The sequence below is a fragment of the Amphibalanus amphitrite genome, unplaced genomic scaffold (genome assembly GCF_019059575.1).
Source record: "Amphibalanus amphitrite isolate SeventyFive unplaced genomic scaffold, NRLGWU_Aamphi_draft 000952F_arrow, whole genome shotgun sequence".
NCBI lineage: Eukaryota > Metazoa > Arthropoda > Thecostraca > Balanomorpha > Balanidae > Amphibalanus > Amphibalanus amphitrite.
In genome coordinates, this window is record NW_024882446.1 from 221,232 (window position 1) to 248,072 (window position 26,841).

The 26,841-nt window shown below is 44.6% G+C and overlaps 1 protein-coding gene across 1 annotated transcript in view; it reads right to left on the reverse strand.

Annotated features, from left to right (window-relative positions):
- Window positions 1–26,841, reverse strand: part of LOC122368496 — an 87,384-nt gene that overhangs the window by 44,020 nt on the left and 16,523 nt on the right. Inside the window, exon 4 of the mRNA XM_043342472.1 lies at window positions 11,921–12,409. Coding sequence (XP_043198407.1) covers window positions 11,921–12,409 — 489 coding nt within the window. The remainder of the gene's footprint in view (window positions 1–11,920; window positions 12,410–26,841) is intronic.

The following is a 26,841-nucleotide window of genomic DNA, read 5'->3' on the forward strand; positions in this document are numbered from 1 at the left end:
CTTGGTAGCCTAAGAACACGTTTTAGGCGATCAGTCTCAGTCCATGACTCCATATTCTTCGGCAACTACGGTGCAAGGCCGATACTGTAGAAACTTGCAATTTGTACCCTTGACCTGACCTTGACCTTGACCTCAAACTTTAAATTAAGTACATGTTTTTAGTAGTTCGTGATGAGAGCTTTCGATTGGCGTTTGAATTTTCCTAATCGGACCGTTAGTTCGGGAGATAACAGGGGGGGGGGGGGTAAAATTTACCCCCCCCCCCCAGCCCCGCGCGTTCGGCTGGAGACCCCAGCCCCGCGCGGGTTAATACAACTGCACCTTACTACATTGGGCATGCCTTTTTTAGAGAGGAAAAAATTATTGGGCCAAAAACAGATGTCACGTCAAAACATTTATGTAAAGTAAATCAAGCTAACCAAAACAGCCAAAATTACTTCCATACATGATGCAATCTGCATAAGAAGAATAGAAAAATGCGGGAGCATACCCGCCAGCTCCTTGCCAGTTATTGATCGCAAATTAAACTTCGAATTGAAGCAAGCCAGAGCGCCTCCGCAACCACTTATGAATTGTGTGTTGCTTATGTCGCCGATTTAAATTATTATCATCTCGGCAGCATGATGTTTAGTGTGCTAATGTAGTGGTATGGATGGATGTTTATTTCCTTTCCGCATGTTTCAGCACACATCGTTTTTTAGTGACTGGGAATGGTAAATGAAGTTCACAACATATCAGTGACATCATAAGAAGCTTAGCCAACGTGCAATCCATGTCTTTCACAGTTTGGACCACTGATGCTTGCTTATCCATATTCACGCTGTAAGCTATAGTGGTAAGATAACTTATGATGAAAGAAAGGTGTGTGTATAACTGTGAAATTCCAGCATGAAAGTGATTTGCACCCACAGACGTAAGTTGATTTCGGATGCTGTGCGATAAATAGCATAACTACAGAGTGGGAAAAAGAGAAAACGAAAAAAAACAGGGAAGGGAAAGTGGAGAGAAAGAGGAAGGAAAAGTGGGACTCGGGAGAGAAAGAGAGAGAGAGAGAGAGAGAGAGAGGAGAGAGAGAGAGAGAGAGAGAGAGAGAGAGAGAGAGAGAGAGATGGATGAGAGTGGAGGGAGAGAAAGGTTCCTGGTCGTTACTTTTTGGCACCACTAGCTTAGTATCTGTCTGTTATTCTCTTATTTTTTTGATATAAAGGAAAAAGTATGCATTTATGAAGTTTATTTTTAACTTTTTTACATAAAAAAACATACAACTTGCCATCATAATATGATTTATATTATAAAACAATTATGAGAACAAAACGTCAAACTATTTGTCCATTCAATCCCCATTGTGAGTAGGTATTTGGAAGCCATCATTGCAGCTGAAGAATGCTTACAAGTGACAGCACCAGGCATGAGTATTGAGTATTGAGTACTATGACACTATCTGAGTACTATGACAAGGGGGTGTTCTGCAGAATACCCCCGGAAAAGCCACACTTCCGGTGATCCAGACTGGGAGCAGACAGCTCCGACGTGGGGTCGCCCGATTTGGCGTCCAGGTGGTATCCGGAGGGGGGGGGCTCGGTGGGAGGGTGGTCAGTGGGTACAGTGTCGTCTAGACCTCCCCCCTCCCCCACGTATGTCTGGCTCGCAGCGGTCCAGCGGACCCACAGGAGGGTGATATCGCCCCCTCCCCTTCCCCCCAACTCGTGGTCCGCCATTATGGTTGAGGACAAACGATAGCCCATCGTTTGAGACGGTTGGTCGTTGAAAGGCGCCCTCAAATCGGGGTGATATCAATCGTGAATAATGCCAATGATGGAAACCATCAACTGAGATAGTTGGCATATGGTATTGCGCTGCTTCTTGCTACATGGCATTATTGATCGTTTAACCCGGCAGGCGGTGGGCCTACCAGCCACCTTCCGCGCGGTGGGGGGGGGCACTTTTTTGCCCCCCCCGTATCTCCGAAACTACTGGATGGATCCGGAAAATTCAAACGGCGTTCGATAGCCCTGTCAAATTTGTCGAAGGAAACCAAATTTCATTGACCTCGGGGTCACCGATGACGTCACAGGTCAGGTCAAAGATAAAATGTTTCACCGTTCACGGGGCTTCTAGGGAAAGCGCTATAACACCGAGTAAAACGCATTTTGTCGAAAATCAGCGATAAGGCGCCAGTTGTCTAGTACATATGTTGCTATTAGACGTCACTGGTCATACCAGGTCAGGTTACAGGTCAGGTCACCAAAGGTCACCAAGGGTCACCACATGAGCCCAACTTTACTAAGGTTATGCGATGCATGTTTTATGGCCAGTTTTTCATTTCCAACTCAATGGTGTTGGTTATAAGACCATCAGGTACGGTTTAGGTCACTTTCTGGTGGAGGTCAGGTCAAGGTCAGGTCAAAAAAGGTCAAATTTCAAAGTTGATATTTTTGCATAAAATGGGTATCGATTCGATGCAGCTCGTCACGGGGAGTCTAATGGTGGTCTTTGTTTTGCGCTACGAGGTCTAGAATTGCTAAAAATTGAGTTTGAAAATTTGACGTCATCAATTTTGAACAGCTTTTTCGCTATAACTTGGCCAAAAAAAGAGGTATCGATCTCAAATTTGGTATGTAGATAGAAGGCGGTAGGGGCTATCACATATATTCCGGTTTTTTTCGAAATTCAAAAAACTTTTTGGATTTTTTGGCTATTATATTCAAAAAATCTATTTTTTGATTTTTGGGGGTCAAAATCCAAAAAATTCGAAAAACCGAAATAGCAGTTTTGTAGCTCTCTTAATTCCACACCTTTTGTGTTAAAAACATTTTTTCTGTATCTCTAAAGCTGTAGGCCTGACAGCTCTTCCCGCGAAACCTTTTTTTGGGTCGAAAATGGCTAATGACGTCACTCTGACGTCATTAGCGGCCAACCTATCGTAGCCTTTGGAAAAATTTTTGGTCACTATGTGCGCTAGCTGCTCCCGGGAGGGTACTGAAAGTTTGGTGACGATCGGCGCAGCGGTTCTCGAGATATATCGAAAAAAACTAAAGGGGGGGGCAAAAAATTGCCCCCCCCCCACCGCCTGGAAGGTTAAACTCAGCATTGGCTTGCTAATTGTTGATTTGCATCAAACAGACGACTTGGAGTTACAAATGTCAGCCTAACAAACACTTTTTCACTCATTTCCCAGGTGTTTAGGCAGGCAGGGGATAATCATTGGAGGGACAAGTATATGAAGTTGTGTGGCGCAAAATTTTTTAAAGGGAGTCGTAAGCAAACCCCCATCGCCACCCCAAGCGTGAGCTGGGCCTTGATCGCACCCATACCTAAATCCTACGTTCTAAGTGAAAAATCCGGTTCCAAGGATACCTTTAATCAATCTGACGGGCTCAGGTATGTGCGGATAGCGTGTGCCGTGGCATTTCCGATTTTATCGAGCTATTAGATCTGCAATTAATGCGCCACGCCGCCATTTTGTCGTCCACGGCTGACGGAAAGTGTTGCGTGTAACCGGTTTTACAGCCATTCTGTGACAAGCGCCAGCACCCACCACTGCGCCATTAACTCAGCTGAAAGATACCATCAGCATTTGTAAGGTTCGCACAATGTCGCTGATCGGTAAAATAATCCCATATTTTACCGATCAGCAAGACAATGAGCAATTAAGGCTAGTTGAAACAGAATAAGAAACAAAAATAAGAATAAGATTTGAAGAGTGAGAAAAGTAGTTTAAAGGTTATGCGTAAAACATTAAAGGCTGACTTTCTGTTATGTACAACATTTAAGTAAACAAAACTTTGTATGAACATTCTTTATCTACTGTCATTGCAATGCACACTGCTATGAGACGGTGAATATTTGCCAATGATGATGCCTTGATCATTGAATACCCATCAGCTTACCTTATCCACAGGACGTCTTCTTTCTTGTGTTAGTTTGCTGGCGGAACACAGTGACGCGATATGCATTTTGGCAGTATTGTCAAAATAATTGTATAATAATCAAAAAAGAATATAACAGATGCATTCATATTAGTGTACATTGTCAAATCCGTACTGAAAAATTGATTTGAAAAATTTATAATTGTGATTTGTTTTTGCTATAATGCGTATAACTTGGTCATTTTTAAAAATATCTGGCTAAAACTTGCTAGAGTAAGCCATAAGCATGTGTTCTATCACATATATTCCGATTTTTTCGAAAAATCAAAGACTGCCTGAAAAAAGATAGAAATATAAATTTTGTATTTTTATATATAATTTTCAAAATTTACAAAATTTTGAAAGTCCGAGATGGTATTTTGATAGCGCAGTCGATTATAAGTCCTCTCATGCAAAGAAATTGGATCTAGCTTAAAAAAACTGAGCTCTGGAGAGCGATTGCCGTGGTTCAATGTTTTGCGTCGAAATCGGCCGAACATGCCGTCACTCTGACGTCATTTCCGACCGACTTATGGTAGCTACTAAGTTCATATTTTGACACAAGGTGTCAAGTTGATGCAGCCGAAGGTACTGTGCGTTTGGCGTTGATATGTCGAGCGGTTTGGAATAGTGATGTCAATTTCAGAAATTTTGGAAACCAATACCAAACCGATACCGACCAAAACCACTGAGAGTATACCAAAACCGAACCGATTTTCAGAAATAGGTTGAAATACCGACTAGGTACCGAATTCAGGGAATCATCAAACAAATGCTTCAAACTTTCTCAAAACAAATGATAGGGGAGAGTGGTGCAGGAGGCCCCCCCCCCTTAAGCTCAGTTGCTATTTTTAGACAACTGATAATATTTTAGAGCTAACGTGTGCATGCGCTGTGAGCATGCATCATTTTCCCATACATATTTGCATTCAAAATGAATCTAGGGGGTACACAAACCGTAAACTTTAACATTTTGGAAAAAGTTGCAAAAGGGCCTCTTACACCATGGGTATGGTAAGACGCCCCCCCCCCTCGGGCGTTTAACAAGGCAAGTCGACTTGTAAAAGACGTTTTGCGAACACAGCTGCAAGGCCTTTTATTTCGAAAAGCTAAGCAAATACGGTGTTATCGAAACCAATAACACTTCCAAAGCGCTCGAACAATGCGAAAACTAGCACAACCAAACGCTGATGACCAACGAAAATTGTACCTATTACCTCTAGAAAAAGAAACAGAAAAAAAAAGAAACAAAAACAAACTCCTTGAAAAAAGAATGCCACGCCTGCCGCAGGTGCAGGCGTTTTAGCATCGGGGGCGTTTTTTATCGGGGGGGGGGGGCGTTTTATAATCCTCGAAGGGAGGGCCTCTTAAAAAAAAATGCAGTGTTTTAACGTCACAATATTTATGGTTTATGAGACATTTGCAGCGCACCAGAACATGGTCTATTCTGAAGCTAACATGTGACAATTTCGATGAGATAAGATTGCATTTGATAGTCATTGTTTTTTCAGATATATAAGGGTGATAAAGATGTATATATCTAGCAAGTAAAGGGGCAAAAACAGAAACAGGCTTACCAAAAGTCGCTGCGACGCACCTGATACCTCAGGTTTCGTGAGTTGTTGTTTCAAGAGGGCTTCTGCTTTACAAGAACATTAAAAAATAAATAACATTATTGGTTTGGTAAAAAAAGCGATGGGGCCTCTTACCGACCCTGGGCGTCTTACACGGATCTCCCCTAAGCATTAAAAGGTAATACTTTAAAATAAGGCAACAAAAACAAGTCAGGAAATCTCTAAGTTATTTGCACTGCAAAAAAAAAATATATAGCTGTATTGTGTAACTATTAACAAATATTCAGGTCAGTTACTTAACTGGGATGTGGATTCAAGTCATCTGCATGAGGTGATAGGACAAGAACTTGAACCCTGAACCTCATCCATGCCTGAACCCAAGTCATTCAATTCGAGTCCAGTCAAGACAGGGTTACGTGTGTTACCATGATCCAAAAATGGTAACCAAATGACAATGATGGGCTGGGCTATACCATTAATGTAAACAAAATCCATGATACCTACAGTTCAACTCAAGTAGCGATGGTGACGATAGTGACGCAGCCAATTTTTTATCATAAATAAATGTTTAACACAACAAATCTTGATAAATAATTACTTACGAGGCACACTGATAGATAGGAGACACCACTGTAATGATATCGCGATGAAAGCTAAGTAAAATGTCCATAATTTTACGGAATCATTGACAAGTGTCACGTGGCATCACTTCCACAATGGCAGCCGTGCACTGGCCGTGCAGGCGGCGGCCATTTGCATTTAGGCACGAAACGCACGGAACTGCATAAAATAAAGTTTTTTTTCTTTTTATGTACACTTATGTACACTTAATTTAAAAATATGATGTTCATATTTTGGTATCTTTTAATTAATTCAAGAAAGATTGCACGCCGCTATCGCTAAAAAAAGAAGAACCAGAAAAACAATGTTGCTCAATTATTTTCAATTAATTTTGAGCTACATCGGATTTTAGCGCAGCTGCGACATTTAAAAGTTCTTAGATGTGTTCAGTTTTTGAACTGCTATTTGCGATGCAAGCCAAGACCCAGTTATATTTTAGGAATGCTTTTGATTATATTGCTAGCGATTTTTATCTGTTGAGGAGAGCAGGAAAGAGAACACTAAGTAAAGAAAATAAATAATCCACAGGATCTTTTTGAAGTTGAACGAAGTTGAGAATTTGTGGGGTGATGATGAAGTGATAAATGCTGCCTTCAATATTAGATGATATTGGTGAAGCTAGTGCTATAAAAACAGGGTTTTGACTTTTGGATAATGTAACTGCACTGCAGTGAAATGGAGAGCAAGACAAGGTCAAGATCAATCACAGACTCCTCAAAACAAAGTCAAATTTGTTACCAATGAATGCTTTGGAAATTTTTAATAAGGTAGTTAGAGTATGTTTTCCAGTATACAGTGAGTTAAACATTGATACACATGTTTAATGTAATATATGTAATGTTAAATGTACATGTCTTGCACATTAGCTTTTTTGTAAGATAATTATCCTCATGGTAGGTATTGGAATTTGCTGGCACTGATAAGTTGCCATTCAACATTGGTAGACTGATGTGTTTGATGTTGCAGTTAATGTGTTTGCCCATTTGTTATGACATCATGCATTTGGGAGAAATGTGTCATGATTGTCCTTTTTCTTCATCCAATGTCATTTAGCAATATCAAATTTGAGTTCAGAAGGTTTATCAAAAATGTTTTAATTTTTATGACAGTAGTTGACTTTCATAATACCGACAAAATACCAAATGCTTTTGGTATAAAATACCGAATACCGAATCGGTATCGGTTCGGTATTGGTATACCGAAATTTTGGTAACCGATTGACACCACTAGTTTGGAAGTTAGATGAAGTTGGGGCAATGCCGGGGTTGGGGCAAAGCCGAAATTCGAGATATTTCGAAAACCATACGACATGGATGCCACCTGTCAGTGATGCTCTGAAGCTTAAGTGACTACCAATTATCGCATGTTTGTTACCAGTCGTCATTCGGAATACTTCGGCTGTGAGGACGCCAATAGCGTTTTCAAGGTACGTTTCCTTTGTACTACATGCGTCTTCGAAGCTGCATTTCCTACTCATTATGCTACCGTTTGTCTGGCCAATTCGGTCAAGTAATCTTCAGTACGTCTTTGCATAAGCTTGTGCTGCCTATTTGAAATTTATACAGCACGTTGAAAAGTTATGGGCCTGCAAATGAAAGTATGGCTGGCTGGGGTAATGCCGAAAACGTGCAATTACGCGCGTTAAAGCATGCTACGTGAACTTTACCGCTGTAGAATAGCAACGCGTATTTTTAGTCACACAAATTACACTTTTAACCGACACAACGGCCTGTTACCATAAGGAATGATTTACCTGGCCTTTTCTTATTATATCACACAATTATAACTTCCAGTGTGCACCAAGCGTCCTCAAGCTCTTAAAACGCGTGTCAGCTTTGACGAATTCTGGATAAAATTTGAGATAAATTTTCACATAAAAATGTGAGATGATTTTCATGTATACTGACACTACAACGTAAAAGCCACTACGTGGATGTTGTAACGAGCCTAAATAAATAAATAAATAAATAAAATAGCAAAACATCAATTTCGGCATTCCCGTAGATCATTTCTCCCATTTTCGGCTTTCCCCGCAGTCCGGGGCAACGCCGAAAAAGTCACTTCTTTGATATTTTTAGTTTGTGCGCTTAAACGGTATGCGAATTCATCAAATGCGCCTGGTATGTTTGAAAGGCAAAAGACTGGCCTCTCGAATGGCGCCAACAAGAATAGCTTATGTTGTCTACCTTGCGTGCTACGGGCGTCAGTAAAAAGTATTCGGCGTTCCCCCAACTTCCCCTATTGCAGAAAACGGGAGGAGGCTATGAATAGTTAGCTCCCTCCTCCTCCCCCCCCCCCCCAGTTTAAGTCAGGTGATCGCGGAGGCCATACGATGTCGGTGCCCTCTGAAAAATTACCCGATTTCACATCCACCCTCGGAGACAATGCATGGTGTTCAGGACCGTGCAAGCATCCATCCTGCTAAAACCACTGCTGGATGATGGTGTCGGTACAGCTACGCTGCGGCGAGCGGAAGAACCACCGGAGAACCCTTGGCTACCTCTTTCGGTTTATCACCACCGAATTTCCGCGCTGTCGTCCTCAGGACCTCGAAGGACAGGGGGTGAAGCATATACATGCCCTGTGCGCATATTATCAGACATGGGCACGGATCCCAGACAACCAATCACGGAAATCGAGATGGCCATTAGATTGACGGTCTTCAAGCATGAAATTATGGTGGAAAACATGGCTAAAAGAAGCCCCTCAATGAACCAACTATCTTGCATTCCTTCAGAGTTGCCTCTCAATGAACCAACTATTTTGCATTCCTTCAGAGTAAACAGTTCTGAGTAAATCCCTCAAGATCCAACTCGGATCCACGACTCGTGATCATGGATCCGAGATGAATCTTGAGGGATTTTCCCAAAACTGCAAACTCTGAGGGCATGCAAAGTAGTTGGTTCGTTGAGAGACATCTATAAGCCATGTTTTCCACCACAATTCCACTCTTAACCCTATTCCTGGCGGGCTCCGCCGGGACAAGAAACTGGCGGGGGGGGGGGGGGGCCGAATCGGCCCCCCTTCAGATCTCAAAAACTACACATCGCAGCGACAAACGGTAAACGGCATCGGATACGCACGGTCAAGATCTACAATTTTTACTAAGGTCATTTTCAGGTCAGGTCAAAGATGACGTCACAGGGGTCGAAAAAGTCAAAATGGCGGCGCTAGATATGGAGAGAGTTTTTCTCGAATAACTTTCGAATTAGTCAAGATAGGAACAAACTAAGGGCATCATCGTGATCCTCTCGTCAATCCGCATCGAATGATATATATGTTAACCTCGAAAGGTCAAGGTCAAAGGTTGACCTCAGGTCACGTGACCTCGAGGTCATCATGTATATCATTCGATGCGTCTTGACGAGCTGAACACAATGAGACCATCCACGCGTCTGTATCTTGTTCCTGTACGGAGTTATTGGCCAAAAACCTTTGGTGACCTTTGATGACGTCACATGACCTCACAGCTGCCCAACAGCAAAACAGACCTCAAGGTAGTGAAGGTTGATCGTATATGAAGTCATGTATGGTATATGGGGCCATTCCGACCCGTTTTAGTGGCAAAAACAGGGAGTTGATTTTTTTCCCCATTGACTTATAATGGGGAGGTCGCGAAACTGACCTGACCTTAGGTCACCGATATCAAAATTCCGAGATATACAAATTGCACATACTGGTACCCTAACTATAGCCTGAAGAGAAGAAATTGATCGGTCAAAAACTCTAGCTCTGGCGTGATTGCAAACTTTTCTGAGGTAGGGTCACCAAACCGCCTCTGGTGACCTGACCTGAGGTCAGATCAACTCAAAATTTTCAGACATGTTGCGTAGAAGCCTTTTAGGAAAAGTCAGAAAATTTGATCTTCCTAGCTCAACGCGTTTGGGAGAAATAACCAAAAAACCTCAGGGGGGGCTCCTGAGCCCCCCCCCCCCCCGCCAGGAATAGGGTTAAAGACCACTTATCTAGTGGATATCTTGATTTTCTTGTTTGGTCGTCTTGCAGTAGTGGCGGAACACGTTCAATTAAGGGGGAGGGGCACTGCCGACTTTTGGTCCCATTCTTTCCATGCAACGCCCATAGGACTAATGTTAAAATGCCAAAATCAAAGCAGGGCACGGTCCCTCGGTGCTCTCCCCGTTCCACCGCCTATGTCGTCTTGGATCCGTGCCCATGTCTGCATATTATACCTTTTCTCTCCTTTTGCCGGTTGCGACGAAGCTATGAATGAATTCAGAGATAGAGCGAGATGATACGGTTTTCTTAGCGCCAACAACTGAGCGGTATTTACGCTTTGTTGCAATGACGGACCCTCTAAAGAGAAATTATCCAAGCACCCAAATCTCGCCACTATACAGAAGTTCTTGGATGGCAGACAGATCGACTTTGAATGGCAACCATTTGAAAATAAAGCAATTTTGGGATGAATGACTTCAGATTGGGCCATCAGCCTCCTTTTATACACTTCACTGAATATCTCCATTTTTAACCACTGATATGATACCCTTAACCCAAGACAGGGACAGAGAATGAGTTGCATTGACTTTTCAGTAAAAGGAACAACCGGAAGTCGCAGGGTGCGATATCTGTTGAATACGGTGGATATTTGAGCACTGCGGTCCTCTTCTTGCAACACTTTGCTTTTACACAAGTGTTTTGTGTGAGGGCTCGCTGTCATGATGGAGGACGGCCCTTTCCAACCCATGCAGCTCCCAACTTTCTGTAAAATATTGAAACATTGCAACTTTGTAAAACATGAAACATTGCAACTTTCTGTACCCCCAATTGCTGCATGAAGATGGTGCGAACTTTTTTCATCATCATGTCTAGCTCCTCTTCTGTCACTTCCAATACTTGTCTTTACCGTTTAGCACCGGAGACGCTTACACACGCTTAACGTCTTCATTCGTTTTTGACATTTAAGGGCGTCGTTTTCTGGGGATTCATCTTTCACTTCAAAATGGCCGACGTAAAAAGCAACTTACGATTTCGACCACAATTTAGAATACAGCGGTTCCTTCCCACCCCCACCCCCCACCCAAAAAAAAAAAACGTTCTCCATATGGTAACGTTTAATGGGCATCGTCTATTAAACTCCACTTAAAATGAAAACGTTTCTAATTCCAAGTTAGGGCTTACATTGCATGGATAAAATTTGCCCAATTTGGTTTATATGGATCAGCTGGTCAGTTGAACAAGTGTTTCCCGAATGAAGCAGGAATCTGTAGAAAGGAGACTGTAGGGCCCAATCATCTTAGCTCATGAAAGTACGGATCAGCTTCCAAAGCCACTCCCAGTCCCACTGATTGGACTGGGCGGCATGCAACGACTGAATGCTAATCAGCGTGTTTGTGAGATGAGCTTTCTTTTAATGGGAAACGTTTCACTGTCCATGCTAGAACTGGGAAACACACAGTCACTGTAGATTGACTAACTTTCACATTACTTTCTTTCACGTACCTTTTACTTTTACATGCGTAAAACAGGATACATGACTATCCAAAATAACCTGAAAGCTTGCCGGTACCAGGAAGTTTCATATAAAAACGCATCAGAACGACTTGGTCAAGCATTTACACAGTTTATATCCATGCAGTTCTTACTAGAACCAACAGCTAATCACTTTGGTACTGTATCCACACATTTACACTAGATCAAGGCAAACCTGCAAGAATCCGACGAAAGTCTGGTATAAAGCACACCCTGAACAGAAAATAGCAAGACAGAACAAGATCACAAAAAAGAAACATATACAACGGATATAAAGACAATTACAAAACATCCAGTCAAGGTCAAATTGAGAGAAGGCAGTCTCACCTTCCTGAAGACGCCTGTGGCCAGGTGCTGGTCGGGCGGGCGATTTGGGCAGACGCCGCCGCCGCCGCGGCCCAGCTCGGCGGTCGGTTCGGGTGCCGAGCAACGGCGATAGAGACCGGGGTACGGGCCGGCCAGACCAGACGGGGTCGGACGGGCACCGCCTCTGGCAGTCTCCCCACCGCAGCCGGACGCCCATTGGCCCAGAGCCGAGGCCGGTAACGGCGGCCATCGCCGTTTGAGCGCCGCCAGGACAACCGGCGAGAAAAAGGCGCCCGCCGACGCCGAGCACGGCGGCCGGTGAGCGGCCACGCATGCGCAGAAGGCAGTGCGCCCTGCCGATCCGGCCACGCAGCCGGCATGGAACGCGGCCAAACCGGCGAAATGGCGGACCAGCGGACCCGGCGTGCTCTGGACCCTGTGATGATGGCCGACCGGAGGTCCAGGCCTCCCCCAGGTCCGGTCCGCCGCTCGACGAAACGGCGCCGGCACCTGCCAACGGCAGACGGCGCTTCAGAGTGAAGGAAAACTCCGAATCCAATTTGAATCAGGTGGAGAGGTTTAAAAATAACTAAATACCTTCTTCAGTTTCGAAAATTTGAAGACCAAGTATTTCTCCGTAATAGATGTGTGAGTTTTTTTTAAGGAAAATGACCACGCAACTCATATACACTTGGAAAACATTTTGTAGGTACAAGCAAGCATATCACTCAATGAAAGGTAGGTAAGTAAATCAGAAGGAATTTTTGTGCCAAAAGGCAACACACAATCATTTATAACAGACGAAAATCGAAATTCACTGAAGTAGGTATTCCATATCAACAAAAAATAGTTCACGTCCAGGGACGCGCGAACTAGTTTGAAGTTTGGGGCAAGGGTCATGGCTGTGGCGGAGACCGATTCCGGGGACAAAACCAAGGTAGGTATGTACCCCAAATTAAAGTTTCTCTTTGGATTTAAGCCACTTCATTTCGCAAAATGTCGAATAACGTAATCATCAATTTGAAAAAACGTTAGAAATACTAAAATTACTGCGGACTTCACCTCTACGCCGTCGAAGAGCATTAGCCCTTTCAAATTCAAATGCATTAGCCCTTTCAAATTCGAAAACTGCAGACTTTGAAATTTAATATTTCCGAATTAAAACAGTTCTCGTTGTGAGTCCCCAAATCGGTAATTGCAGGCTAGGGACCCCAATTTGGCTTCTCAACCATAGGCGGCGGAACGGGGAGGGCACCGGGGCACCGTGCCCCCCTTGGTTTTGACATTTTAACATTAGCCCTATGGGCGTTGCATGGAAAGAATGGGACCAAAAGTCGGCAGTGCTCTCCCTCAATTTAAGGTGTTCCGCCGCTACTGTTCTCAACTCAAAACTAATGTTAGGTGGGATGGTCACTTTAATGGAAATGAGAGGAATGCCACCATATCAGACTTCAGAGCTACCAAATATGAATTTTTACGCTAAGTAAATTTCGTCGGCCCACCCACAGTGGCTCACCCATTTTTGCCTTCATTCCATTTTATCCAGCCGTGGAGGGGAGGGCAACTTCGGTCCCAAAAACCAAACTACCCCATTTTTATTAGTTCGCATTTGGGCCACTTCATTTTGAAAATACCAACCAAACGTACCAGGGAACAATTTTTTACGTTTTCCTATTGTAATAGCAAATGTTTTGTTAATGGAAAATAATACTAAACACAAAATGGCATGTGCAAGAGCTACGATGCATGCGTAGCTCAAAAGAGGAGAATACCTGTATGCCATTTACCTGGCAGTTGGCACGTTATTTCGTTCAGCTGATCTTGACAAACTACCTTTTGAGGAAAGATTTTCCAATACAACCCTGACCCGCCCCTTGAGTTCTTACCCGCCCCTTGACATGCATTTTCTTTTTTTTACCTGGACCACGAATGATGAAACGAATGATGGACCACATCATCATTCGTTTCTGAACCGTTGTGAAAGTTGTCTCGCGCCTGGTATGAGGTGACCAGAAACCAGCAGCGGGGTCGGACGGGCAAAAGCTTGGCATATGATGTTCAATCCCCATTTTTAATTTCCACAACATTGCAATTTTTCGCAATGTTTGAGACAAGGTGTTACAATTGTAGAAGTCGGATTTTCGTCGCGGTTTTGAGTTGGGTTGTAGGCTGTACAACGTTTCGGCCAATTACTTCTCCGCCCGTGGTCAGATGTTCTTGGGCCCGGATGTTTTTGGCGTCGCGCCATACACGTCATTATTCTTTGGAAAGCTCCTGTGGTCAGCACTCAGCGGGTATAGGTACACATCACGACGGCCGGAGAAGTATAAAGGCAGAGACGATGTGAGGCTAACATCCCAACTCAAGACGGGGACGAGAGTCCGACTACTAAAGCCTCAATCGCCACGGCATATGTGGAAGGCTTTTGATGTCAATACATACATACATATGTACATACTTGTATTTCAGTTGAGACAACTATAATAACACGGAACAAAAAGGATAGACGAACGCGTTTCGGCTAAATTGCCTGATTACGGCGATTTAGCCGAAACGCGTTCGCCTATAGGTATCATTTTTGTTCCGTGTTATTATACACACAAACATATCATAAAATATAGGGCCTTGAATACGCATCATTGTTAATTGAACATCAACTTTTGTGAAAACATTGGTCTGATACTATACGGAAATGGCATTCTTGTGTTACACATGTGCAGTAGCCCCTTCGGTAAATCGATTAACAAGGCATAGGTACCCTGAGCGTCCAACATGACTTTACGCTAATTGGTCGGCGAAATATTAATAAACTATGTTTTTCGTTTAGAATAGGTACTCACAGTCCCTGACAGTGCCAGCACAAGTGCCTCGCCACTTTTCGTAATGTTGAGGGCCGGAGCGCACCATCTAGGTAAGATTTGGTCGTCCTGCAGAACGTGACCGCTGTTTCTGTCACACAGGCTAACTGTGTCATGAATGAGGGCCAAAGTCTCAAAATGGGTGTAAAGACGGGTCAACACTAAAGTAATTCTTCTTCGATCACCGAACAATGGAGTTATAAGTTAACACAGGAGCGCTGACGTATCCAAGAGGGAAGAGAGAGAGAGGGGTGGCTGAGTCAAACTCAGGCCGAGAGATGGTGGCCCAAATGTGATTTGCCCGTTTCCAAATACAACTCGCCGCTATAAAACGGCCTCTAAAACGATATTCACAAATAAAAATATATGATTAACATGCCAATAATACAAATTTGTTAAAATTGCAGTAGCAAAGCGCACAAAGTGAATATCTTATTTCCCCAGGCTGCTATAGCTCTCGTTGATGGACAGAAAAAGAAAACAAGATGAACGGCAAGTCATTAGCAGACCGATTATCGCGGATATAGCGCTTTGACCCTCGTAGACTAAATTTCGCACACTGAGCATGATTTCGGGCATATACTCGTAAATCCGGTATTCGAAATACATTCACCCAGGGTCCCATCTGACGTGTTGACTGAGCGGGTGGGACCAGTATTAGACCCGTATTACCAGTATTAGACCAGTGCCAGTACTAGACCAGTATTAGACCGAAATTTAACTTCCTAGCGAAATTAAAACAGATCCACTTAATACGCGCAGTGGACGGGTTCCGAGAATTTTAGCAACGCCCAGTGGAAAAGTGGGGGCGAATGTTAAGCCCCAATATCTCAGCTCCTATGAAAGCCACAAAGACGAGATCGTGGTGGGGAACTATATTGTGTTTATTCCATTATACTAGGTCAATATATGTATTCCAAGTAAAATGAGGTCAAACGGGGTGAAATATGCCACATGCGGGTCTACTTTGTGTTTACACGCCCATATCTCAAAAACCTACCGCCCAATTTTATTATTTCTTTCACTATCCGACGGCACATACATTTTTGACTGTACATTGAGAATATCTAGTTAATCGAATCATAAAAATGGCAAATAGAGCTCTGCTTACAATAAGACGTTTTCCAGTTGAGGCGGGGGACAGCCGATGCGGGAAAAGATTTAAGTCACAACAATTTTGTGTTTACACACTCTTAACTCAAATTGTTGCCGTTTGATTTCGTATTTCTTTCACGATAAGATTGTCTGTACATTTCTAAGTCTTCACAGAGATCTTCACGCGAATCGATCAGAGGTAAGCAGCGTAATGTTCAGACGGAACCGTTCGCCGCCGGCAGCAAAAACCGGCCGCCGCGCCGCCGCTCCGCCGCTCCAGCGGCATTTTTCTTGACATCCCGGTAACTAAAAAAGTTGTAGACCAATTTACTTATTGCTTTCAAGGCCGGATGCGCAATTCAATTTTGCACATCTGGTAAAATAGAGGATGAATGCGTAGCTGTATTAGAGCACGCACGTGTCCCCGGCGGCCGGCCTCCACATCCGAGCGCAGTACACTGACGATTTTGCTCTCTACGGACTGGTGTCAAGATATTCACCTATATATCCAAGAACCAAGCAATAATTCACTGAACCAACGATTATCAATTCGGGAATTCAAATATTGAATAACCGCCATACACTCATGCATTGCACAGCAGACAGCTGACCACTAGCGGTTATTGCCAGGTGTTGCCAACTTTTGAAAATAGAGTGAAGTCTTTTTTTTTCGCTACGCAATGTTAAAGGGTCACTGGGTGCTTAGCTGGCAGTTCAACAACGAAGAAGCGGCGCCCAAGTCGGTTGGCAGTTATTTCTCCACATTCAGTAACTGTACAGTGCACACTCATGATTTTTTATTTACGGATTGGCGCCACGCTATTTACCCATATACCTACTCTCGAAGCAGGCAATACTACCTACACTAAACCAACGATTTTCCGAGACTTTAAAACGCGAATAACCGACGCACACAAGTCGCGTACAGCCGTCGGACAAGCCGTCGGTGCCTCGTGCTACCAACTTTTAAAGAAAAAAATATTCACATTTTTTACCTTCCGCTACGTAATGTTCAAGGGTCATTTGCCGCTTAGTCAATGTTTCAAAAAATTGTCTAGCTAGTGTAAAGCCTACATGGCCTTAGAGAAATTATCAAAGCACCTAAATCTCGTCGCCAGAAAGAAGTTTGTGAATGGCAGACTGGACAGTTTTGGAGGGTCGCCATTTGAAAATTAGGCAATTTTGGATGAATGACCTCGGATTGGGGCCTTAGCCAACTTCTTCTGCACGTTACACCGAATAGCTCCAATATCTTGGGCAAAACCCTGACATTGTCTTTAATATATCGAGCACTTGCTGAAGAAAATAAGTTCAGGTACCGCTCAACTCTAGGTTGGACGATAGGCGTTATCACAAGTGTATTCGCGGCCATTGGGGCGACGTAAGAATAGAAGAAAACATCTGGCCCCAAGAACTTTGAATTATCAGTTAGCATGCAAATTTTCCTTGATGTTTAGAGAATCTGCCATCAATTATTAGAGAAACTTGCATTAAAAATTTTCCTTTTGTTTTTTTTTTTCATCGTTTGGACAATATGCTCTATTACTAAGCTAGAAACACTGATTATAAATAGCTCCAGCATCATCGTCAAGAACAATAGGAAGGCTTGAAGTGATTACAATAATCTAAACGGTTTTGTAAGATGTGAAAATCACTTCTAAAATTGCCCGTAGAAATATTGAAGGCAAAAGTTCAACTTTTTCACAAAACGGATGTCTATAAAAACCTATTCAACGTGTGTGACAACTCAGCCGGTATTTCGTCGCCTACAGCCCAGCTTTCCCTAGTGACCGCTAGAGGCGCTGCTATCGATGTCCACCCGTACCGCCTAACGACGAGTTATCCGGCTATATCTGCTTCTACCCGAAAGCAGGCAGTTTGCCTCGGCATCATTCATGATACTCCTTCACGAAGACTGAAGCTGACATCCGAAGCACTATTTTGCTTTCCAAAACGATCTCATTCCTAGACAAACGGGAAGCGCCAGAATGCCTTTTTCGCATACTCTAGTAACATAATGCGCTAGCTGTTTAACTGAGAAAACCTCGCGCAATTGTGCCAGCAAACAGCTGATTTCCTCACAAACATGTTCCCGTGGCTCCTCTGAAACGGCTTTCCTCCAAGCTCATCCAACCTCATCTGAGATTTATAGGAGGAGTGACAGGAACAGACCCTTACTCGGGCCACAAGCGAGTGACTCGACAGATTCGCTTTTAACATATTTGGAGCATTGTGGCATGAAGTGAGCAGTGAGCTACACCACGATTGTAGCTGAACTGTTAACTCGTCACTCACCTACGCAAGATGTCCCTGTCTGTGGGGTTTCTTTCTTTGCTAGCTCATCCACCATCCAGAACATCGTTGATGCTGAGCATGCCATTTATTTGCGACGTCATATGTTTCAGCCCTGATAGTCGAGCTTCGGTAGCAAAGGCCAAATGGGCGCTGAAAAACTACTACCCCATAGGGTGTCCATGTTAAATCGACCTTTTTCAAGCGAGCCTCACACGTAAGCTAAAAGATAAAGTGTCAATATTATTGTGGGGAAAGGTAGCCTCAAGCTTCCTCTACATTCTACAACCTATTATCTAGCGTTTTTCGATGAGGAGGCCAAAACAGGTCCGAAAAAGCATTGGGCGCTGCCCGAGGTACCAAAAGCCCATCCCATGAGAGCAAAGTTCCTGCGCATGCGCACATTGCCTCAACCCTGTAGGTACTGGCGTAAACTAGTGATACTGCTCACGGACTCGATCGGCCAATCAGCGTCCCCGATTACATTAATAGATATTGCTAGCATCACGTAAATCCTGCTTGCGAACACATTTTAAGAATGAAACAGCTGCGCCATTTCTGCCTTCTATTGATTCCTTCCATCTTAGTATCAACTATAGGATTTTCAACTAGCTTAAGACAAAGTTTTGAACTATGGTTAGTATGTTATTTCTGGTACCTACATATAATTTAAAAATAACTGCTTTATGAACTTCGCTTTACTCGTTAGAATAGAATAATCTATTTTGTCCATATTCAAAAAATATATCTTCTTCCATGGAACTCACCCAGGTAAAATGGGCGCTTTCCGCGGCGTTGCCCGTTGGTGTACCCGTTGTTCTATATACCCTGCTTCGCCCATCGTTGGCCGCAAGAATATTTTCAGTCGGCGCAGACAGTTGCATGTCCTTTCAGCCGTAGCTATGCTGACTGGGCTCTTCGCAAGCATGCGTACTCGTAGCAAACAGCATTTATCGGATACAAGCCACAGATCATTGAAAGCTGGTGCTATGGCGCATGGTTTGGAGCGCCGCTTTGAAACATTTGACACCCATCTTTGGACCCATCTTTCCACCTCACCACTCTCTTCGTCTGCTGAGACGTTCCTAGCAGATCATCTAAATATATACATGGTCACAGCTTCGGAGATGTTCTCCGGCGTTTCAGCTGGGACTTTGCAGGGTATATAGGGCCTTGGCAGGGCAGCAGATTGCAGCTCTGCAGCATCTTTGACGTCGTCCTCATCCTGAAATATGTTGGTTGTCTTGAGTGATAAGTCCATCGTGATACGACACGTAAACGCCAATGCGATAGCAGACTTATGGATCTGATACGTTTGATTCGTTACACCTGTTTCGTTGGCGGTCTCCGATCCGAAGCATTGCGGGAGGTTCCCCCAGAAGCTCTTCGGCACGGCTGAGCAGTCTTGAAGTCCTCTTCGGATGTCTCTCGCAGTCTCCTAGGATGGTTTGCAGTTCCATGACCTCTTCAATACACACCACTACTTCCAAGGCTGAACTCTGCATATGCCTTTGAGATCGGAAGAAGTCGATTAGCAAATCTAGCGACGATGTAGAGGGCTACGACCAAAGCCCTAAATGCTACGACAAAGCTGCCCTTTGCGATTGACATCAGGAACGCTTTCACCCTGGAGGATGCACTGGCGTCAGATCAGTTCGAGATGGTCTCAAGACACGCTACCATTGGGGTGAAGTACCTACTCGATGAACTTCAGCAAACCATGCCATTCGACCCAGTACCCGCCTGGTTCACTTTTTTAAAGTTTAGCTTTCAATTTTTACTTCACTGTCAGATTGTGCTTCTTCAAAGCAGTCTGATCTTTTTAACTACGCGCCGGTATATAGGGCCTTGGGCGCCATGAAGTTCATCGTTTTCCTGATTGTTTCGAGGCATTTCGATGCCTCCTGAATTTTAGCCCTGCACCTCACCACCAGAGCAAAGGCTTTGGTAGCACAATGAGCAAAATGCAGAAAAATGGGCCTATGTGTGCTTCGCTTTGACGTGTGCATGCACTTAATTGACGTCTTTCATGAAACACACCCATCGTAGCCTTCGCAAAGCACTGATCTGTTCGGGAGGATCGACGATCGTTTTAGTCCGATACTCTTGGCTTGGTAGCCTTGGACCCTTTCCTGTATGCAGTTCGTCTTATCCAAATTTCTTGCACAGAGGAAAGCTGCTTAGCATCTGAAATGTCAGTGGTTCCGTTCAAGATGATGCTACAAACACACCATCACTCGTCCTGCAAGACTTTTTACCTCATGAGAAGGCCGATTGGCGCGATTATTTTATTCTGAACATCGCAGCTTGTCGGGAGGCGTTCCTTGGACATGTTTTTAAGCGCCCTTTCAGGGTGCTTTCTCCACTACCCATGCAGAATCAGAGTGGGGTCCTGAAGTTGCCTTCATTATTTTCTTGCTCTTCATCGATCAGCCCGAAATTTCGTGCCATGAGCTCTGCCTCCCACACAGTTTGACTGTTTCGATCATAGGAATGTACGCGTCACGAGTTTGTCCACAGTTTCTAAGGTGTTCCACTACTGATGCGTTCTTACCTCGAATCAGAGGATGAATTGGAGTGCCTTCACTTCGTTGATCTCATGATAAAGAGAGTCGTCTGAACGGATTACTTCTGCTTTTTTGCAGAGCGCATTAATCACAAACATGTTAGGTTTCAAATGGTCGCCCTTCCCAACGCCCCGCATGCCATGGCCATGAAAAAAAGTGCAAGAGTTGCACAAAACACCGCCTTCCGATCAACTGTAAGCGAGCCACTCCATTCTTTCCATCCACGATCGCTGAAACCGTCTCCACACACCAGCCTCCTGAACTGGAACGTCTGAAATACTGTCCTATTTTAAGAAGAATTTCCCGCATATGATCTGATCTTTCCAATCTGAGCATCGCCGTCACGGCTGCTCAACTGATGCCTTGAATGCACCGCACCGCCGCGCCCGGGCGGGCGAATACGGCATCGGAGGTCACCCGGCGTGGTGTCGGCTCATCAGGATCGCTGCCTTCGGACGGGACGGTGATAGCAGTGGTTCGCCGACTGGAAGCCGGAAGGACTCTACTGGACTCTACTCTACTCTACTTCCAAGGCCTATATACGGCCTTGGAAGGACTCGGACAAGGCTCTACTGGTGGGCCTGGCACGGTCACACGAGAATCCTCCTAAATAGGGTCTTTGCTCTAAGATTTAAGTTTCCTTATGTTCTGGCACATTCAACAAGAGTTCATGCTTCGTGACGTCAAGAGAACACATGATTCGTGAAAAACCGTCCACATCGAGGCTGTAAAACGCTATCGGTTAGCCGAAGAGGATGTCAATGACACTTTTCAGAAGGTGCACAACTTTTTGTTTCGAATCCCAAAATAGAACCAAATTTATTGCTGTACAGGACCGAAAATGATAATGGAACCTTATAAGCTATAGCTAAATCTGGTATAAAAATGCTGACATGAACCCTTATGGTTCCAGATTGTCTAGTCGGAATATTCAGCGATTGCTGAATTCCGCACAGAGTTACGAAAATCAACAACTACTTCCTTTTGCACATACCTAGCCTATTTGCGGCCCGTCTCTCGGATTCGTTATACCGTATATCAGACAGAAACCTTACATTCAATTAATGGTACGTTTTTGTCTAAAGGATAGACATAAATAACATCCCTTATTAGGTACTGCGCAATTTCTTTAAAACAAAAAATATATCCAGAAATACCTTGCTCTGATATCTTTTATTTTTGTAAATATTGTCCCCTTACTAGTATTGGTATTGCATTTCACCTTCAGGTTTGGGTATGTAGGTTTCGTAGGGTTAGGTTAGGTTAGGCTGGCATAGGCGGCGGAACGATTTGAGACAAGGGGGGGCACCATGTCTCAAGGAGCCAAACCTAGGGTACCCCCAAATCCTGTTTTCTCATCGGATTTAGGCCACTTCTTTTTCGTCACAGCCCTGACACGATGATTTTATCCTTTTTTTTTACTAAACGAAAATGGCAGTTCACCCCCGTATGCAAGGGTGTAATTTTATATCTCTTTGTGGGGGCATATGCACCCACAATCCTGAATTATGCCCCCACAATGATGAAAATGCACCCACAAGTCTCTTACAACTTGCAAGCGTCCTTTCGAGAGCACGGTGCCCTTCGCATGCTCTAATGGCGTCCTCCTGACCGTCTCGCGTTAATGGATAATATAGCGTTTTTAATCACTCGGCGCCCTTCTGGGAGAATGGCGCACTTTTGACAGCACCGCGCCATTCTCATGGTCTAAGGGCGCCCTCCTGACCGTCTCGCGTCCTTAGGTCTCTGTTCACCGTGCATCCCTCGACTGTTCGGCGCCCTTCTGGCCTCTCAGCGCCCCTGAACCACATAGCGTTTTCAATCATTCGGCGCCCTTTTACGAGAATGGCGCCCTTTTCATGATCTCATGGCGCCCTCGTAACCATCTCGCGCCCCCACGTCCCCACCAACGTAGCACTACTGACTGCGCGGCGCCCTTCTGGCCTCTTAGCGCCCCTGGACCTCATAGCGTTTTCAATCACTCGGCGCCCTCCTAAGAGAATGGCGCCCTTTTCATCGTCTCACGGCGCCCTCGTAAACGTCTGGCGCCTCCACATTTGGTGCCCCTCCTACTGGATGGCGCCTCTCTACATCTTTTTTACGTCCTTCCGGTCAGTTTCCACTTTTAAGCGTGCATTTGCTTAGTCAGACACGTCACTTGAAGCGCCCTTCGGCTAGCAATGTTATCAAATTCGGTGTTAATTTAGGCTCCCACATAAAGAATAATCATCGCGCCCCAAAACGGCCTGGCGCAGGACGCCCCTACAGCTGGGCACCCACAATCATTTTAGGAAAATTACACCCCTGCCCGTATGTGTGGTTAACTTTAAGCTGATCCTCCTCAAGTACCTATGTGTTCTTCCTTATTGTCGTTTGATAAATTCCATTTATCCTACATGTATCAAATTCCCAAGAAGCCATCGCAGTACTAATCAGTGGCGAATCCCAGGGGGGAGGTCACATGGGTCATGACTTAGGGCCTGGGGTCACCACATGCCTGCCAGGAGCACCACAGGCCTGACAGCCGACAGGGGCACCACAGGCCCGCCAGGGGTACCACAGGTCACGGGCCTGTCAGTGGCACCACAGGCCTGTCAGGAGCACCATCGGCCTAGCAAAAGCACTACAGGTCTTCCAGGGGCACCACAGACCTGCCAGTGGCACCAGAGGCCTGCCAGTGGCACCAGAGGCCTGCCAGTGGCACCAGAGGCCTGCCAGGGGCACTATCGGCTTCGCAGGGGAACCACCGGCCTCGCAAGGGCACCATGGGCCTGTCAAGGGCACCACAAGCCTGTCGCTGGCACTTTAGGATTGTCAGGGGCACCACAAACCTGTCAAGGGCACCTGCGTTCTAACAGGGGCACCACGGGCTCGCCAGGGGCACCACAGACCTGCCAAGGCCCAGGGACATCACAGGCCTAGCAAGGACACCACAGGCCTGTCAGGGGCACCACGGGCCTGTCAGGGCCCATGGGCACCTAAGTCATGTCAGGGCCCACCGTAGGCTTGTCAGGGGGCAGGGTAGGTAGGTACAGCCCACCGCTAAAGTAATGTAGGGTTTTACCAATCTCAACGGTTGGCTTTGACTGGCGATTGTTTAATGCGGAGTGATCGAAAAGAAGATGTCAATAGCTAAAGTTGCAGCTGCAAAGGTGAAGATACATATAAGCTACATTCAAAGTTTCATTGTAGTCTGGTTAATCGTTCCTAAGCTTCAGAAGCAGAACATACCCATGACTGAAACCCCACATTACTTCTGCTGTGGACTGTACCATAGTCTTTCCAGGGGCACCAGCGGCCTAGCAGGGGCACCAGTCATCACATGACTAACCAAAAATAAAGAAAATAAAAAAAAAACTGAAAATAGGGCACCACCAAAATTAAGTGGCCGAAATCCGTTGAGGTTTTAATTTTGGGTATAGGTAGGGGCACCACTTCGATTCATGACCCTCCCTTTGGAGTTTTCCCGAATCCGCCCCTGGTACTAATACATCAAATTTAAGGGGGGGCACCTTGCTATTGGTGCCCCCCTTGCAGAATTCAAGGGGGGCACGGTGCCCCGGTGCCCCCCCGTTCCGCCGCCTATGTAGGCTGGGCTGGGTTACCTTGGGTTAGGTTGGCGAAGGAATGCGTACGAAGAAATGCGCGGTCGATAATTGAGCGACTAAGAAGTGTCAGCGAAATATGCCATGGACTACAAAAGTGGCATCACAAGGCGCTTCATTAGGGACCTTTCACCTTTTTATTCGGGGATGTCTTGGAACATACCTGCACTGGCAACTATGGAGACTAGATTTCATGGAATATTATACTAAAAATTGATTCGACATAGCTACCATCTCCTTTTCTACTAGATTTGAGAGGCTGTTGCGCATTATTAAGTGCCAGAGTCTAGATTCAGAGCTGACGAATCCTCAGGATTGGTGCCACAAACAGCCAAATCGGTCATTTTCCCCTTGGAGCTGGTAATCAGTTATCACCAAATAAGTGCTGCAAACCATTTTAGTTTTGCCTAGTTTTTTTTTTTATTCCACCGAAGAAGATCCTGGGCCCAATCTTACCAAATGCCGCGAATGCGCATTCACGGCATTTGGTAACATTGAGAGAGAATTATTCCACGTTCACTTATTCATTCGTTCAGGCAACATTTACAATCATGCACCATCAAAATCATTAGACAAGATTAGCTGGATCTAAATAAAAAGGATATCTTTGATATCAGTCCATGGGCGGAGTTTACGATTTGGATTATAATAGGATTTGGATTTGACGTAAATAGGATTTGGCAGCCCTGCAGGGCTGCCAAATCCTATTTACGGCATTGGAAAGATCGGGCTCAGGTTCAGAAATATATTTTTGATCCTTTTAATTAATTTTCTGAAAGTATGAACAAAAGGACAGTTCTAGCATAGGCATAATATCCAGCCATTTTAGGCTGAAGCGGCTATTAAGTGCCATATTTTTTTTCTAGGGTGCAAATAAATGGCGTTCTTTCCTTCGCCCCAGTGTGGGGGGGGGGCATATGTTACCACCCTGTCGCGTTTTTTACGTGTGAATAAAACCGCGGCGCGTAGCGCCGCGCCGCTTGGGATAGCTTTTTGTATGTCAATTTTGGACAACATGTGAAATTTTTTACCCCAGGTCATGTCAGGCCAGGTCACCAGGTCAAGTTAACTGACCAAACCTAAAAAAGTTTGCAATCATGTCCAGCGTGCAGTGTTTGTCAGAGAGGTTTTAAACTTGGTAGATTGCATGATGGGCGCCTATAATTTGTATATTTCGGATTTGTTATATACGTGACCTAAGGTCAACCCAGTGGCGTGACCTTTCCATTATAAGTCAATGGAGGAAAACGAAAATGCCTCTAGATCCCTGTGTATGCATAGGAACAGTCCAAATGTTTTAGAATCACAATGATTTGGACCACTCATGACGACTAAGGTGTTTTTTTTTTTTGCTGATAGCCTCAAGAAAGGTCATCTGAGGTCATTTGAGGCTACAAACAGATTTTTGCCAATAACTCTCGATTGGAAAGAGATAGAACGCTGGGGATGGCCTCATTGTGTTTGTCTTGCCGAGACGCATCGACTGATATGCGACATGACCTTTTTCGGTCAGGTCATGACCTTGACCTAAGGTCAAATTTTCAAGTTGACCTTTCAAGGTCAAATTATAGTTCATTCGACGCGTTTCGGCGAGAGGAACACGATTCTGGCAATAGAAATGTCGTGCCTTTTTTTAGTCAAAAGTTGTCGAAAAACACTTCGTAAAAACAGCTATTTTTGGAGTTTTTGCCCTCTGGAGGCTAAACCGTTGACCTGAGGCCATTTTTATGATGACCTAATCAAAAGAAGAGTTCAAAAGCTATCGATTGCTTTTCTATGCGTTTTTCTAGCTTTCATAGTTCTTGAGATAATGGCATGTTTTCTGAAAAAATATGAAAATTCGCAAATTTTGACCTTTGATGACTTCTGGTGACCCCAATATTGCTCTAAGATGAAAAATGACGAAATACATTCAAATGTACGCATCAAGAGCTATCGACTTCTTTTTACCGCGTCTCTCTAGCCCTCTTAGTTTTTGAGTTAGAAGTGGGTGGTACTGGTAACATTTGCCCCCCCCCCCCCCTCCCCCCCCACTAGGACGAAGTTGTCTGACACCGCCACTGGGGCGCGGGTTAATATCGTGCAGCGTTGGAACCAGACCTGGTGCTCCTGTTACACACATTTGTTATAAAATGGACTATTTAATCGGCCCCAGGCCATCACTCTTCATAGTTTATGATAAGTGGGAACCAAGATGGTGTGAATAACCTTTTTGTGGAAGGTCTAGGCGTGGAGATTTGCTAAAATCATGCGCCGTCCTAATCGGTCTGGGACCTGCTCCCTGAAGCTCGCCAATTTTTATTATCAGATCCCACCCAACTGTTAGCCCGGTCCCTGTGATTGATTAATCCAAAATATGATATTTTTAGAAACGACCCTTTTTGAAGTCTTCGTCAAAGCATTTCTAAGAACTAAGTAACGCTCCACTTCACGTCCATAGATTTTTCAGATTTGGGCCCCTGTTTCTCACTATTTTTTTTTTTTTTGAACTAGCCCTCTAGCCCTTTCAGACGGGGCCCTCTGTA